The sequence below is a fragment of the Leiobunum rupestre genome, chromosome 1 (genome assembly GCF_980474605.1).
Source record: "Leiobunum rupestre chromosome 1, qqLeiRupe1.1.hap1, whole genome shotgun sequence".
Lineage (NCBI taxonomy): Eukaryota > Metazoa > Arthropoda > Arachnida > Opiliones > Sclerosomatidae > Leiobunum > Leiobunum rupestre.
Genome location: NC_143384.1, coordinates 40,194,798 through 40,212,057, shown reverse-complemented (window position 1 = coordinate 40,212,057; position 17,260 = coordinate 40,194,798). Strand labels below are relative to the sequence as shown.

Genomic DNA, 17,260 nt, shown 5'->3' with positions numbered 1-17,260 from the left:
AATTCCAGAACGGTAGCGACCTTTATCGTTAGCTGAAATGTGCAGAACCCATTTAACTAAAACTTTCTATGTGCTAAGCAAAGTTCGAACCTAGGAAAAAATTAATTTATTTGCTCTTTATGGATTCAGGTTGTGTTTTTTTTTGGTTTTCTGTAGGTTACTAAACTCGTTGGATTCGTTTCAGTGTCGACTCGTTAAGGAAAGCTTAGATTTACACCATTCATTTTAAATTTTAAGTTGATTTGACTCTTACCAAAAAAGGTTCGCGTTCGTACGTCTATGGCTCTCTAATTCGGAACTTTTGTAAAAAATGTGGTAAACGTTTTTCTTATATCCTTCGTATTCAGTAGTAGTATCTGAGACCTACGAAAGAGCTATGTGCCTAATGTTAGTTCGGCCCTGAACCATATTTGCCAGAATAATTGTAATGATCAGGCATACTCCAATTGGGAAACTAACCCAAAATTATCCCCAAACAAAAATCTTAAATAATAAACTAGAACTACGACGGCACTTTAGCCTTTGGTAGTGGTATCAGGTAACGTATATAGACAATTGGTCGTTGCGCTGGGTTCCTGACCATTGGGGTTTTGGGACTTTTACATACTTTAACCACCCAACTTTCTACTTAACTTAAACATTTTGAGACCTAGCCCAATATAATTCCGTCGAACTTGCAGAAATCAGCCCAAAAAACCGCCGTCCGCACAACGCTTTTTCCCCACAGCAGCGTTCGTAAAGAAGCCCAATTTGGGCGAGAAACCGCGTAACTGGCAACTCTGCCCTGAACAGACGTGTCTTTCATTTGGGACTCAGTATTGCTCAAGGAATAATCGGTGCTTAATCATGTCATCATTTGCAATCATTTCAATAAACAAGGCTCTATCTGTCTTTTATTTTGACGTCTTCGATAAAAACACCCGCACCAATACTTGATTAATCACTTGAAGTGGCAGTGACGCAGCGAAAATAAAATAAACGTATCATTTAACTGTTGAAAAAAGACTGAACTTGTTTTTAATTTTAAATCTTTATACATGCATATTTAAAAAAAAATGTTTTCGAATTAAATTAATCTTTAAAAAACAAACATAATATATTTTTTAAACGCCTACATTACAGTGGTAACGCCTTGAAAAAACTCCCGGACCAAGTGCGGTGGCACGTAGAATCTGATACTGATTTGCAAATAGCATTGAACTCCATAGACCTTGGAATTACTTCCAGTACAACAACCGAGGGTCCTGAACTGCAATGAACGCTGGCTTCAACTGATCAATGGTGGTGGTATCGGGTTTATTCTTGATGAGCAGCTTGAAGTATTTTCGTGGCAGTCAAAAACCTGATATGGACCATCATACTTAGGTTGCAAAGGTTTTCTGACTTTGTCGATTCGAATCCAGACATGTGAACACTTCGAAAGCCCCTTATGCACAAATGCACATTGATTGGAGTGATTGGAAGCAGGCTCTGGACGGACTGACTCCATGACTGTGCGTAATGCAATGAGGAAATCTTCAGGGTTTTGGCGTGGTTGGAAAGGGCGGAAAAAATCTCCAGGTTGTTTAGAGTTTCACCGTACACCATCTCAGAAGCGGCTGAGTTGATGTCAAAGAAAATCTGGAGGTGCTTTTTGTACGTTTCAGCTTCACGTGATGCCACGGCTATGTCATCCACATAGACAAATACGAAATTCAATCCCATGAAAACTTTGTCCATGAATCGTTGAATATATTGTGCCAATTTGCACAAACCAAATGGCATCCGCAGGAATTCCCATAGTCCAAACGGTGTGATAACTGCAGTTTTATGGACGTCGTCGGGATATACTGATATCTGATGGAATGCCCTTAACAGATTGAATTTGGAAAATATACGACAACCTGTGAAATAAGAAGTGAAGTTGCTTAGTATTGCCAAAGGATACCGAACCGGACGAGTACGACTGTTCAACGCTCGATAATCCCCGCATGCCCGCCACTCCCCGTTAGACTTGCGCTCCATGTGAAGTTGACTTGCAAAATTACTTTTTGATGGACCTTGTTCGGCCATGAAGATAAATTCCTTTTTCGCAAGAGCGAGTTTTTGGGATTGAGGTTCCAGTCGTGTTCAACAACGGGAGGATCGATGGTCTCGATATAACGAATAACATTGTGCTTGGGGTGTTGCAGTGCCGTTGATGGGCGAGTTCATTCTGGAAATTCCGGAAGGATCTGGTACCAAGGGTCGTCGTGATACCTGTTGGTGGCTGATTGATGACTTTACAAAGAGCTGCCAATGATATTTTGCAGTTTCAAATCGGGCAGTTGGTAAAAAGTAGTCAGGAAATCAGCCCCAATGATTTGTTTTCCTATATCGGCAATAACGAGTCTCCACTTGAAAGATCTACGCAGTCCCAAGTGAAGTTGAAGTATTTTCATTCCGTACGTTGTGATTTACGTTCCGTTTGCGGCAAATAGTTGAAGGTGACATTTGGAGTTTACTTTTTCCTGGTAATTCAGGCCAACTTAGTCCGTCACCGCTACTTCCGATTAAGCTATGATAAAGTTGGACGTATGGCTTAAATAATGGATGTTGATTTGCAGCACCCTTTCTTGTAATCATGAGTTTGAGACTTCTTAGAAAGATAAAGTAAGATACAAATACTGTTAACTGAATTTAAAATCAACATTATTAAAATTTATTTATCTATATTACAAAAAGTGAAGAGACAGCTGCAATGCGGTGCTTTTCTGGTGAAGTATTCGTGCCATTTTGGCCCTTCAAATTCGCAGTAATTAAAAATTAAGTAAAATGTCCAACGTTACTTAAATCATTCTTGCTCAAGTAGCAATTTTAAAAACTATAAAATGATATATCTTCAAATTAAATCTTCCCTTAGTTGCACAAAAGATTGGACCAAGGCCTAAAGGGCCAAAGAATCAGTTGAAAAATTTTACTCTTTCAGCGAATTTGAGAGCGGATCTAACGAATCAAATTCTGGACACTAGCGTGGGTAATTACTGCAGTTCCAAAGATACTGTGTCCACTTTTTATAGAAACTATATACCATGCAGTTACGTAGCCAGGATTTTGTTTCGGGGGGGGGGGGGGGGGGCATGCCATTGAAAAAAAAGTAAAAAAATAAAAAAATTTGTACATACGACCGTACGTTTCGGGGGGGGGGCATGTGTCCCCTGTGCCCCCCTGGCTACGCCACTGATACCATGACGTGTCCGAAGAATCTACTACAACTGCTAGTTTAATTTAATCTAACGCCAACGCAATTTTCTCGAGTAAACTATTCGTAATGTTAGATCGAAATTTTTCAAATTTGTCTTTGTGATATTTTAGCTAGGCGTATAGTTTAAAATACAGTATGACCAAATGAAGAAAATCAAATGAAATACGCATCTATAAAGTGGGGCCTTTGCAGCTTGGTAAATGTGAGACTCATGTTTTCCCGGGTATTTCCACCTAAACAGGGTTCATCATAAACCTTTGATTGAAATTCTTAATTCCGGTTCTGTTAAAAAACGTTTTCGGTATTAACTAAAAATAAAACACTTCAGGAAAACGGACTGACTTATACGGGCATAATAGATTTTGTTGACCTTTGCAACGTAGAGGATTCGATCATCTTCTAATATTCGGTGTTATTTGAATTAAGGATTTGTCTAATTGACTGTTTTATGACGCACGCGCTGTGAAAAATGGGCAAAGGTTTTGGTCATAATTCATATGTCGTTTCAAATGCGAGTCACAACGAATCAAAGATATGTTTCTTTCATCCCAAGGACGTTTATTGTGAGCTTATAACACAATGCATGGATTTAAACGTGAATAATTTAAATAGTGTATTTATTTGATTAAATTAAGAAGTACATTTTCATCAAACAATTAAATGCAGTAACGACATGGAAGAGTCTTTAATAGTACAGATAGCGCAATAACATTCAGGCTATAATCGAAACATTTTTTAGCCAGCGCAAAATCGGGATGTAAGTGAATTATAATTCATCTAAATCACAGTATTTTGAATGCTATAAAATGGAAACATCATTGTCGTGAACCGGCATTGTTTTGATTAACTTGCAAATTACCGTGATTAGCGCCAGTATTGTTATTATTGATTGTATTCATGACAGGCACTTTAACAATTACATTCGCGAAGTTACTGCCATTAGCGTTTTTGCCAGTCCTTTCTAAAACTCGTTTCAGCTCCGCGATTTCGTCCTCTCGATCGGTCAACTGTTGACGCAGCTCCTTCACCACGAGTTGATTTCTCTCTGACGGCCGGGTTGCCAGCCAAGACGCGATCTTCTCGTGGCCGTGTTTTCGCGCCAAATCGGCCGCCGTCTCGCCGTCTTCCGTGAGCGCGCGATCGTTCGCCCCGAGTTCCAACAGATACTTGACGATTTCAAAATGTCCATCTTCGCTGGCACAGTGCAGCGGCGTCTTCCCGGCGCAGGAGGACGCGTTGAAGTCGGCGCCCCCCTCGACTAAAATCAAACTATTTCTAAATGCTCGTGTCTGCAGGCGATGTATAAAGGGGTGTAGTTTCCAATTTTGCCCCATCTGATATCGGCTTTATGTCCGATGAGGATTTTGACGACGTCGGCGTGTCCCTTTTTCGCCGCTTGCCACAGGGGAGTGACGCCCTCGAAGCTGGGGCTGTTGACGTCAGCTCCCTTCTCCAACAACATTCGGACGATCTGGGCGTGTACTTTTACCGACCCGACGTACAGCGGCGTTTTGTATTCGGCGTCCGCTTTGTTGACTTTGGCGCCTTTTTGAAGAAGGAGTGTCACGATATCGGCGTGTCCCTGCTTAGAGGCGTGATATAAGGGCGTTCTTTTTTTGTCATTTGGCTCGTTTATTTTGGCTTCTTTTTGAAGAAGGAGTGTCACGACATCAGCGTGTCCCTGCTTAGAGGCGTGAAATAAGGGCGTTCTTCTTTTGTCGTCTCTTTTGTTCAATTTCGCGCCATTTTGAAGAAGGAGTTTTACGACGTCCGCGTGTCCCTGTTTGGAGGCGTGAGATAAGGGTGTTCTTCCGTTGGCGTCTCTTTTGTTAAATTTGGCGCTTTTTTGTAAAAGGTGTTCCACTTCGTCCGCGTGTCCCTGTTTAGAGGCGTGAAATATGGCTGTTTTTGTTTTGTGGTCACGCTTGTTTATTATGACGCCTTTCTTGAGCTCAGAGCTTACGTCGTCGACCATGCCCATCATGGCCAATTCGTGTATGGTCGGTGGCGCTCTCATAGTTGCAATGGGAATGCTTCGAAGCGTTGAATTTGATCTTAATAATAAAGGAATAACCAATATAACATAGCTCTTCCGGTTTTAGCTAGGGTCAAACTAATCACACTCTAAATTCATTCGTCACATTCGAACTAATTTGCTTTATAGGAATTCAAGATATTGACTATTTTGCTGAACTTCTGAAACGTCTGAATGTCTAATTTTAGTTTGATCCTCCTGTAAAAATCTACCGTCTGATCTTTTTGACTATAATTTGCTGAATTTTGAATTTATGAACCGTCTTAAATTGTTTACTATGCAGAATTTGTATTTTTTTAATATTTCGCTGAATTTGGAATTTCTGAACTCAAAATTTGAAAATTATTGAAAAGACCGTCTCAATGTTTTGACAATTTGCTTAGTTTTTAATTTCAAAATTAAACAAATTAGTCACAAAGTTGCACGGCTAGTCAGATCTCCTGATTTGAACCCATGTGATTTCTATCTTTGGGGCCATATCAAGGACTTGGTATACAAGATTTAAGTTTGAGAAGTTGAAGACCTACGTAAACGCGTAATTGACGCCGCGGCGACACAATACTAAACACGCCAGAAATCTTTCGTCGTGTTCGAGAATTTTTCCGAAGACGCGTCCAAGCTTGCCTTCTCGCCAATTGGGGCGATTTCCAACAACGTTTGTAAAAACAATGATCAATGTAATAATGTTAGGTTATCTCTGAGAAAACATAAAACAAAGAAATGAATTTTGTACTGTGTATTGGTAATTTAAATCACCTTGTCATGGTTTTAAATCGTAACGATAGCATACTTCTAGAAGCGAACGCTTAGTAAGCTTTTGCACCTTGAAATTTTTATTCACTTATCTCATAAGACGTTTTAACTCCTTGTTACTCGAAGAACGTGAATTTCTACCCATACCCAACTTTTAGTTCTGGTGACATCTTGAAAAAATGGTACACAAGACTGAAGTTCGAAACATTTACGACCTATGACAACGCATTCTTGATCACTGTGAAACTATTAGCGACCGAAATGGGTCTAGATGACGCAACGGTGCCAAACCGTATAAAAGGTCTAATTACGTCAAGTGTCTGCTTAAGTTTCCAATTGGCTATCTTTAAATTAAATTTGACCACCGACGAGTATTTTCGCCCGCCACCGTTCCTTTAGCCAAATTGACTTTATCTCTGCTACTAAATTATATTGCGTTTTGCTACAACAGTGGGGCACCCACAAATATTTTATATAATATTTAAAATGTTAGATTCTCGGTACAATTTACAACTTAGATTGGTATTTTGGGTGTTTTTCAAGATATTTTTGAAGGATTTCTATTTATATCTAGCGAAGTTATAGCTATTCCCACTTTGGGTTGAAATTGATCTATCGAAGTTATAGCTTTTCCCTGTTTGGGTTGAAATTGATCTATTGAAGTTATAGCTATTCCCTGTTTGGGTTGAAATTGATCTATCGAAGTTATAGCTTTTCCCTGTTTGGGTTGAAATTGATCTATCGAAGTTATAGCTATTCCCTGTTTGGGTTGAAATTGATCTATCGAAGTTATAGCTTTTCCCTGTTTGGGTTGAAATTGATCTATCGAAGTTATAGCTTTTCCCTGTTTGGGTTGAAATTGATCTATCGAAGTTATAGCTTTTCCCTGTTTGGGTTGAAATTGATCTATCGAAGTTATAGCTATTCCCTGTTTGGGTTGAAATTGATCTATCGAAGTTATAGCTTTTCCCTGTTTGGGTTGAAATTGATCTATCGAAGTTATAGCTATTCCCTGTTTGGGTTGAATTTGATCTATCGAAGTTATAGCTTTTCCCTGTTTGGGTTGAAATTGATCTATCGAAGTTATAGCTTTTCCCTGTTTGGGTTGAACTTGATCTATCGAAGTTATAGCTATTTCCTGTTTGGGTTGAAATTGATCTATCGAAGTTATAGCTTTTCCCTGTTTGGGTTGAAATTGATCTATCGTAGTTATAGCTTTTCCCTGTTTGGGTTGAAATTGATCTATCGAAGTTATAGCTATTCCCTGTTTGGGTTGAAATTGATCTATCGAAGCCTTAGCTTTTCCCTCTTTGGGTTGAAATTGATCAATCGAAGTTATAGCTTTTCCCTGTTTGGGTTGAAATTGATTTACCGAAGTTATAGCTATTCCCTGTTTGGGTTAAAATTGATCTATCGAAGTTATAGCTATTCCCTGTTTGGGTGGAAATTGATCTATCGAAGTTATAGCTATTCCCTGTTTGGGTTGAAATTGATCTATCGAAGTTATAGCTTTTCCCTGTTTGGGTTGAAATTGATCTATCGTAGTTATAGCTTTTCCCTGTTTGGGTTGAAATTGATCTATCGAAGTTATAGCTATTCCCTGTTTGGGTTGAAATTGATCTATCGAAGCCTTAGCTTTTCCCTCTTTGGGTTGAAATTGATCAATCGAAGTTATAGCTTTTCCCTGTTTGGGTTGAAATTGATTTACCAAAGTTATAGCTATTCCCTGTTTGGGTTAAAATTGATCTATCGAAGTTATAGCTATTCCCTGTTTGGGTGGAAATTGATCTATCGAAGTTATAGCTATTCCCTGTTTGGGTTGAAATTGATCTATCGAAGTTATAGCTATTCCCTGTTTGAGATTAGATTGTCCTGAACAAAACAGCCATATCTTGAAATATCTTGTGCATATCATAAGTTTGGTTTTAGAAATTATTTTGGTACTGATGGGTTTAATTGAATTGTCTCTTTAAAAGGAATGCTGATAAAAGTTCATTACCTCTTCATCTGACTTGTGTTGCATCACGTCATTTTTTGAACATTTATCGAGTTTGGAACATTTAACTTAGGCTTACAACAACCACGCTAAAAATGAATTTCATAAACTAATAAATCATTAAGAATCTTCACTTGACCCTTGAGTGTGTTGAGAAGGCTTGATTCTTCTTCTTAATTTGATTTTCGCCTAGGTTTATCCATTTGTTAATAGAATATAACTTAATATTTTAAGGTTTTATTAAAATGTACATACCATGAAGTAGAAGCTCTTTTTTAATAATATTTTAACTTAATAATTTTCACCATGATAAACAAAATATTTATAAATGTGTTTTGACAACCCAACTTTGATACCAGAGCACAAAACTAAATGTTTTTTACCCGAACTCGACCACTACCATCGGAAAGTGCAGGTAGCAATGTCAATTTTGGAAATCGGGTGCTAAGAAATAGGACACGATAATTGGAAATCGTTACAGGAAAATAAATGTATGTGACACCTGATTCTTCTATAGGAAATATAACACCATCGTAGTAGCAGTTAAATTTTCACTGTATTTTCTTTTGGTGGCTGACACCACAAATTAAAACAACTCGCTATTTCCCCAAAATTTTAAACTTAGAAAAAATAAAAATGCAAAGTTGTGTTATTTTTTAATGCTTTACTCCTTCCTTTAATAATCGTATTTTTTGAGCTTACGCTCTAAACAAAGTTTTGTATATTTTAACGACGAAAAAATGAGCACCTTCCGGACCTGCATTTTCCCGGGTATGCAATAACACCCTATAATGGATAAAATTATGTAAATGCAATCAAAATATGTACAAACAGGAATAAATTAATCTACATTTACGGGTTCTTGATACAATGCCTTAAAAGATATATCTATTCATGCATGGACTAATCATTTCGGCGAAATGCTTTTGTTAACTAATCGGCGGCGGTCTGATTAAAAATTAACGCAATATTTGTACCATGGATTTCTTCATATACACCCATGAATATAGAACGTCCATAGATCTCCTTACTACAATGTTCCTGGCGTAGAGGCAGGATTAAGATTATCGATTTCGATGACGCTCTAAATGCTGCTGTTAAATTGGCCTGATAATTTCATTGACTATTCTTGTACGAATTACAAAGTCGCTCTTACTCTACTCATAGTCTATTTTCCGCTATCCAATAGTGACTTAGCCGTGGGGCGTTGACAGGCTCTATAACTATTTTCATTGGAGTATATGAATATATCCACGACTGTACTGGTTCTTATAAAAATAAATAATCATCATAATTATTATCCCAAGCCACCTCCATAGGTCTAAGTCAGGGGTGTCCAAGTGGTCGATCTTTGGTAAATGGCGATCTTGACCTTCCAAACGGTGACCTCGAAAATGTAGAATTTGTTTCGCCCAAATATGTATACGCCTCCACAGCTATTAGAGTTGTTTACCATTTGGTATTTTTCAGGTGACCTACTACAATTGTTTCAAAATACACTATTATAACATAACATTGAAATATAAAAACTTGTAAAGGTTAATGGTAATAGTGAGTGTAGGGAGCAGGAATCCATACCTCTACTTGGAATGCTTATGGCGGCAGATTTTCTTAACAAACAACTACGTGAGAGGGGAGCACGCGCAAAGGGGATTTTACTCTCGTAGGCGGGGCCAAAGCCGTCAGAGTTATCTTACCAGACGCGATACGTCAAGATTAGCATTCCAAGTAGAGGTATGGATTCCTGCTCACGTGGCATGAAGGACTTGCCACCACCCTCCTACGCATTGTAACCTGGCCACTTGTTTAGTGGAATGAAAAGTCGCTCGATGACTTGGGCCTAAGGTGGTGCCTTGGGTATTAGCCTAGCTGATTATATTGATATTTCTTGGTTTCGAAAGGTTGCTTTTAAATATTTATCAGATAAATAAGTGGGGATAAATTATTACCCCTTCAGACTCAAAAGAGAGCAAGCACTTCAGCAGAAGCAGCTGTAGGATGATTGGTTAGGAAGTTTCCAAAACCGGCACATTCGGTCACTTCTACGTGAGCGAGAATGGCCAATCATAGCGAGTGGTAATGGCGGAAATGGCGAAACACATTCAATAAATAACTACTATAAAGGCCATTTTGAAAAAGATAGTTAATAGCGAATTTAAGGTTTAGAAGTAATTTCACATTAGTGCTCCGCATGTCTCCGGAGCCGGAGTCGGCTTCGGCTCCAGCTCCGGCTTCAATACGGCTCCGGTGAAGACCGGACTCGGATCTGGAGCCGCGGCTCCGGCTCCAAGTGTTTCAAACCGGCTCCAGGAGCCGGCTTCAATACCTTTATGGTAATTTTCTATGTCTAAGCTTTGGGAGCGTCCATAAATTTAAGTGGGGCGTTTAGGGGAGGGAGGGGATCGAGCTGAATCTCATCCAATCTCACGTGGAGGAGAGGGGGGGGGTTCGGCAAATATCACGTAATTTTTCCGCAAGAAAAAGTGTAAAATTGCGATAAACTGGGTTAAATTAAGTAATTCAACCCTTACACACCTTCATCAGCATGCCCTATGACCTCTATTGCCCAAGTGTACGTGGTGATCTGAAAAAGAGATGCTGCAGTACATGCGGTATCTACTTTTCATCCGTCACAAGAGCTGCAGAGCACCGGCGTGCGGTCCACAGAGCACCACCTGCACCAGCGTGCAAAGTGTGATCTTCACGGATTGTGGCACGCCGAGTTACTGAGCTTCTGTGTACAAGCGACAACGGTTTTAAGTGGCTTAATCAGAGCGAGGTTGAAGGAGCAGATTATTTTACTGAAAATCACATGGACATGTTGGTTCCAGTAGTCACTCTTGAGACCACACATGAGTCCCCGTGGACTGAATTAGAATGAATATTAATTTACGAATTTTAGTAGTTCCTTAATACTTTAAATTTAAGTTTGTTATTGTTCGATTTTCTCACTGTGATTCTAGACTACGTTCTAAAATACTAGTCTTAACTTGTCTTTAATATAAATAATTAAGCAAATTACGTTTTTTTAAATAAATCCAACGCAATCAAACACAGATTAACGTATTTACACTAAAAATACACACTTTGAAAAATCTCACGTGCTATTAGGGGGGGAGGGGGTCGAGCCTAATCTCACGACATCTCACCAATGGGAGAGGGGGGGGTCGAAAAATCACCAAAATCGCCTCACGTAATTAATGAACGCTCCCTTTTTTGTTATGAATTTACGAGTCCTAGCAGTAGGAGTGGTACACTCCACTGATAACTTGGTAAATACTAATTATTTAAGTCCTAGCAGTAGTAGTGGTACACTCCACTGGTAATTTTGTTTTCTATCTTGTGTAAAAATAAAATAAAATATTTTTATTAGTATTGATGAATGATGATGCTGTGAAGTTTATTTAACGCTTTAATTAGCTTTTGAAACACAATCGTGTATTCTTTCACAGAAATATTAGTGTTATCTGAATATATACATGCGCTTAAAACAGTTATTAGTGCAATCGGAGTCGGCTCTGGCTCCGGCTCTAGGATTTTGCATCCGGCTCCGGCTCCGGCTTTTTAGGGAGCCGAGTTTTGGCTCCGGCTCCCTAAAAAGCCGGAGCCGGAGCCGGATCTGCGGAGCACTATTTCACATCCAATCTAAAACTTTAAACTAATATTTATCTAAATATTCAACTAAATTAAATCTTAAATATTTCGTTTCGCCATGGGACTATTGCATTTTTCGTTTTGGCCAAACAATATAATTCCCACGTAATAGGTTTTACCAGGAAAATATTGTATTTTTTTCGTATTTTCAATAGTAAAGCCAACTTCGGAATGCGTTAATTATCTAATGAGCATACTATTGTTTTAATAGCTCCGTCAGTTCTCTTTTATCAGACATTATCTAGAAAGTATTTACTTGTACGGCTTGAATTATTTTAAATGATAAATTAATGCATTTTATGTTAAGACGGAGCTTAAGCAAGAACTAGATGTTTTTCGACTGCGCTGCCAGCTTACTTAAATTATATATTAATTGTAGGGAAAATCGACTTACAAATATGCTGATGACACAATCTGCGCCATCGTCATCGTCGAGTGGAATCGCGTGGCCGTCCGTAACACACTTCCATTGACATCCTGACTGAAAAGTTCGAAAAAAATAGTTGTTTTTTTTTAGTAACCGAGCTTGTTATCAGTTACGCCATTGTAACGTAATAACTCATATGTATGTTGAAAAGGTTTTTCTTGAAACCTTGCACACGGGTTCTGACGTAAACCCAATTTGTGACGAGAAACTGGTCATCAACTTATGGGAGCCGGAGTTTAGCGAAGAAGATTTGCTTTCTATGGAAATGTAGATTTTTTCTATAGAAATGTTTTACAGAGGCATACTTACGAGTAATTATGTTACATTTGGTCACGCTTAATTGTTTACCCTGATGGAATCGCTAAACAATATGACTAGTGAATTAAGAAAAAATTACCTAATAGATATTAAAGTACCAAAATTAAAAACAAATCCATTCATTTAGCACAAATAACATAATAACAATGAGAACTACCCTTCCAATTGTTTTAGTATAGAATAGATTCATGGCCATCTCTAAAAACAGGGGCCTTTTCATAATATAGGTGGCAATGATAGGACCGAAACTAGCTTTAATAAAGTCTTAATGTAATCGAAAACGTAATGTCTGTCCCATATCTAGTACAGTACTTTCTTCAGTTTGGTTAATTACCTTTGTTATCGAGGTTGGAGTTTGATATGATTTTTCGTAACATTGATCGGCTAATTTTTTATCCACACATTGGCCCCCTTTGAGACATGTCTGCGGAAGAAAACAATATTAAGCTCGTTCTTAATATCATGAAAGGAGAACGCCTACTATGATCGTGTCCTGTGCATAATAAAGTTACTTGTAATATTTCATACGTTTTCCACCTATCGTTCTTTAGCGCTAGCTAAAGCTCAATCGTTATAACAGCCTCAGAAATCAAAATAAGGGGATGCCGTACACTGTTATAAAAATTTATTATAATTTGAACAAATCGCCGTTCAGAAGGTTGTCCCTGTAACATAACGCCATTTTGTTCTAATATGAACAACGATGGTTGATGGTTCAATATTGAACTTAGATGTTCTATATTGAACAAACCTTCTTTGTTCAAATTAGAACGTGTTGTCGTTTGCGGTGGAACGCTTTGTCGTATGCCTTGGATCATTTTCTCGTTGGCCGCGGAACACTTTGTCGTTCACCGTGGATCATTTTATCGTTCGACTTGGAATGTTTTATCGTTATCCAATACAAAAAGTACATACAGTTATTGTTTTCAAAATTATAGCTCATGTCTTCTGCCGGCGGTTCATCATGCTAAATTACTAATAGTAACCTAACCTAACCCATTGCCCCCCGAAAAGGAAAACCAGGTCTAAAACTAGATTATTTGAATTTAGTTCCAACCTCAACTACAACCATCTTATTAAGCTTAAAATATCTACCACGAAAGTGATATGCGCAAAATAAATAAAACCTTTTCATAGCGCAAAAGATATTACATTCTATTCTCAGCCGATAGGCCGAGAACTGGTAACGGACGATTTTAGAATTTATATCTATGCTGAAAACGTCAAAAAAAATTGCAGTATATTACGATATATTTTCTGTAAATTTTAATTCTGGAACTTGGGCAATAGTTGATTTTATAAAATAAAAAGTGGTCTTGCCCAACTTGTTAAAATGTTGCTCTTACGTCACAAGACCCAGCTTTATTTGTGTATTCTTCGCACGAGCGATTTGCACGCGCTCTAGAAAAAGCTATATTCCTCGCGACTGTAGCGCGCGCTAACAGGCTTGTCAAAGTAAGAGACTGTGACGTAAGAGCAACATTTCAACAAGAAGGCCACGTTAGTTTATAAAAAGAACTATTACATTTCCGAACGAATTTCATCTACCTTGCCAATCAAATAAAAATATATTTAACAAAAACGGTGCGTGTCCTATAAATTCGGACCTTTCACAACTTTTTTTGTTTTCCACTTCGTTAGGACACGGAGGTTATTTATATCGTTATTTGTGTAAAGTTTCTTTTCAATAGGTGGGGTAGTTTCTGAGAAACAGCTTTACAGACCTAACGCCATTTGAGTCGCTAGGGAAGGAGCTACGCTCCAACAATGAAATTGAATCTTCGGTAAATTTCCAAACACACTGTACATACAACTACAAAAACAACTTCATTACAACATGTTCTAACTTACCCTGTAAATAAATTACTACGAGTAATAGTTTAATCAACCAGTACACTAACTTAAAACAACATAATAATGTACGAAAAAACTACCTATAACAAAGCGCACTCTAAACCACTCATTTATTACTTTATGGATGTTATACTTGTTTGTTACTTTTGGCCATACGAAGATTTCCGCAAAATAGTGTCACACTTATTTTTTACTTTTGGTCATACGTTGAAAGTGTCACGCTTATATGTTAGTACATGTACATGAAACCAATACAAAGAAATCCATTTAGGATTGTGTGTAAAACCTGTTCTAAGGGGAACGAGCTCCTGGCTATTGGAACGAATCTATTCTATTGTGTAGTTTACAAACCTTCCTCCAGAGGGTGAAAGAGCATTCGTTCTTATTTGAACGAAATAATATATCTTGAACACACCATTCTCTGTTACCTAGCTTTAGAACGCTGTCGTTCATATTTGAACAGACTGTTCTAAGTTGAACGTCTTCTGAACGAATTTTTTTAACAGAGTAGAGAGCAATTAGGACAGACGACAATTTGAATATTATGCCACCTTGGAGCATTAACACAGCACCCCACACAAGGAGAACGCAAACCGTCTTGTGTACAGTCTTCATTGATTGGACGCTTTAGCGCCTGCTGCCGACGGTAGGGAAAATTTCGGAAATTGTCTTCCCCCCGCCCGTAAAACTTTCAGCGTAAAGGCTCGTCCAATGAAAGTTGCACACAAAACTTCGTTAGCGTGTTTAAAGGCTAGCTGCGTTCTCCTTGTGGGGGCTGTTGTGTTAGCTGCTCCTAGATGAACGGATATTTGGAGTATCCGAGTGTTTTATTTTACCTGCGAACTGGTCTCAGAAGAGCTGCTTCCGTCTTGCCCTATTACGAACAAATCAGTATCAACTTAACGAAAGCTGCAACTAGTATTTCGTAATGTGATCACTACTTGCACTGAGCAAATATGTGCACGGAATGCCATAGCCAACTGCACTAGTTGTATATGCAATGAATGTCTTGCTAACTGCAACTGAACACGTATGTATATGCATTGAATTAATGCACACTAAATAATCTCTTAGGTACTTAATTTATATATACTGAATGATCTTTTAGTGTTCATTATATTACAATACATGCATGTACTTCAACATCGAATGTGATTGTACAATACATATATATACGCTGAATGTGAGCTTCCAGTGCATTGAATGTCGTAACTTAATCTCTAAGTGCACTTCATTTATATACACTGAATGATTTTTGAATGCATTATATGTATATATATTGAATGCTCTTTGAGTGCAATAAATGTATATATACTTAATGATCTATGATTGCATTAAATGAATATATACTGAATGCTCATTAAGCGCACTTGAAATAAATGAAATGTAATTTTACATTGAATGTTATAGTACATTTAATTTATCTACGCTGAAAGTAAGCTCTTAGTGCACAGAATACGATCACTTTCAATTGTTAGTAGGGCTCGGCGTTCGGATAAGAAATTTTCCGTTCATTTCTTTTACATATATATCCGAAAATTATCCGAATAAAAAAATATTTGTTGCTTATTAAATCGTTTAGTAGTCGCGAATAATATCCATAAATAAACAATTAATTGAATTTATTATAATTAATTGAAATTTTGGTGATTAATTTATACGTTTCCCCGAGCTCTATCACTTACAAGGAGAGTACCCGAGGTGTTTATTACCGATTTTGTTTAAAGTCGGGCGTAATGTAGACCTATATGAGAAATGAAATTTCCCAAAAGGAGACGTTGCACTACCCATCCGTTTTGCTATAGCAACCGAAAATGTTTTTGATCACTTAAAACGATAAAATCTCCATTTAAAAAAGCATGGGATTTTCTCGGTTTCACAGGGTCCTAGCTACGAATTTTTTTTTAAATTTTGAAAATCACGAAATGTGTAGTTTGGACCACATTTAGGTAAATTTCATCAAGTTTGGGTAAATTGAAACATGTTTAGGGTAAATTTGTAACACTTTTTGGGTAAAATAAGGGAAAAATCTTATTTTGGTTGTAAGTGGTCAAAAACATTTTCGGTTGCCATGGCAAATCGAATGGGTAGTGCAACGTCTCCTTTTGGGAAATTTCATATCTCATATAGGTCCACATTACGGCCGACTTTGAACTAAATCGGAAATAAACACCTCGGGTACTCTCCTTGTTAGTGCCTTCAATGTGTAAAAGTGAATGATAAGTAAGTGCACCGTACTATGTATGATAGCAAAGTGCATTGAATTAATATCTGCAGAGATGTTGAATTGTCTTACCATATGCGGCAGCCAAGAGCGCAATGGCAAGTGCTGTCGAGAAAAAGCTCTTCATTGTTCCGCTTCGCTTTACAAGTACCGAAACACTGTGTCGAATCACCGTGGTCTAGTGCCACTAACTGTCCAGGATTGTACTTTAAATAGCTGAACGTAAACAATCGGCCCATTTATTTTAAACTGTTATTCAATAAGACTCTAAATCAAATAATTCATCCTGTTGGACAGCGCACTTGTGGACACGATTGTCGCCTGTAACTAATACGCTCGACCCTGAAAAAGTCCGATGATTAGACTGCGCTTTCGAATAGTCACTTTAAACTGCAACAAATGAAATCGACCAACAAAATAGATAGTTTTACACTATTAAACAATAATGTCCTAGCGCTGGATGCAGTTTCCTTCTCAATCAGGGATGCCCCTTTGAATAAATTGGTGAAATGACGTCCTTTGGAAATATTAGACTTTTGACGACCTTTTTAAAAAACCCTATTTTTTCAGGAAATTTTCAAAGATACGACTCGACAAAGTAGAATTGGCAAAATCCAGCCTTCTTTGCCCGAATTTGACCTTCGTTCGGTATGGCCCCGGTTTCAATTTCAGTAACGGTAGCGACCTTTATCGTTAGCTGAAATGTGCAGAACCCATTTAACTAAAACTTTCCGTGTGCTAAGCCCAAGTTCGAACCTAGGAAAAAATTAATTTAT

General features: G+C 37.9%; 2 protein-coding genes across 2 annotated transcripts; both read right to left on the bottom strand.

Annotated features, from left to right (window-relative positions):
* Positions 1-4,025: 4,025 nt before the first annotated feature.
* LOC149962894 (uncharacterized) lies at positions 4,026-5,404 on the bottom strand. Its single transcript, XM_090170388.1, has one exon. The coding sequence runs from the start codon at positions 5,238-5,240 to the stop codon at positions 4,488-4,490; it is 753 nt and encodes a 250-aa protein (XP_090026514.1). The 5' UTR covers positions 5,241-5,404; the 3' UTR covers positions 4,026-4,487.
* Positions 5,405-8,651: 3,247 nt separating this feature from the next.
* On the bottom strand, positions 8,652-16,676 carry LOC149962893 (uncharacterized). The gene is made up of 5 exons (XM_090180234.1): positions 16,557-16,676; positions 15,097-15,134; positions 12,741-12,830; positions 12,056-12,142; positions 8,652-8,793 (listed from the first exon to the last, which is right to left on the bottom strand). Exons 1-5 carry the CDS (start codon positions 16,609-16,611, stop codon positions 8,734-8,736), a joined length of 330 nt encoding a protein of 109 aa, XP_090036360.1. The 5' UTR covers positions 16,612-16,676; the 3' UTR covers positions 8,652-8,733.
* Positions 16,677-17,260: the final 584 nt, after the last annotated feature.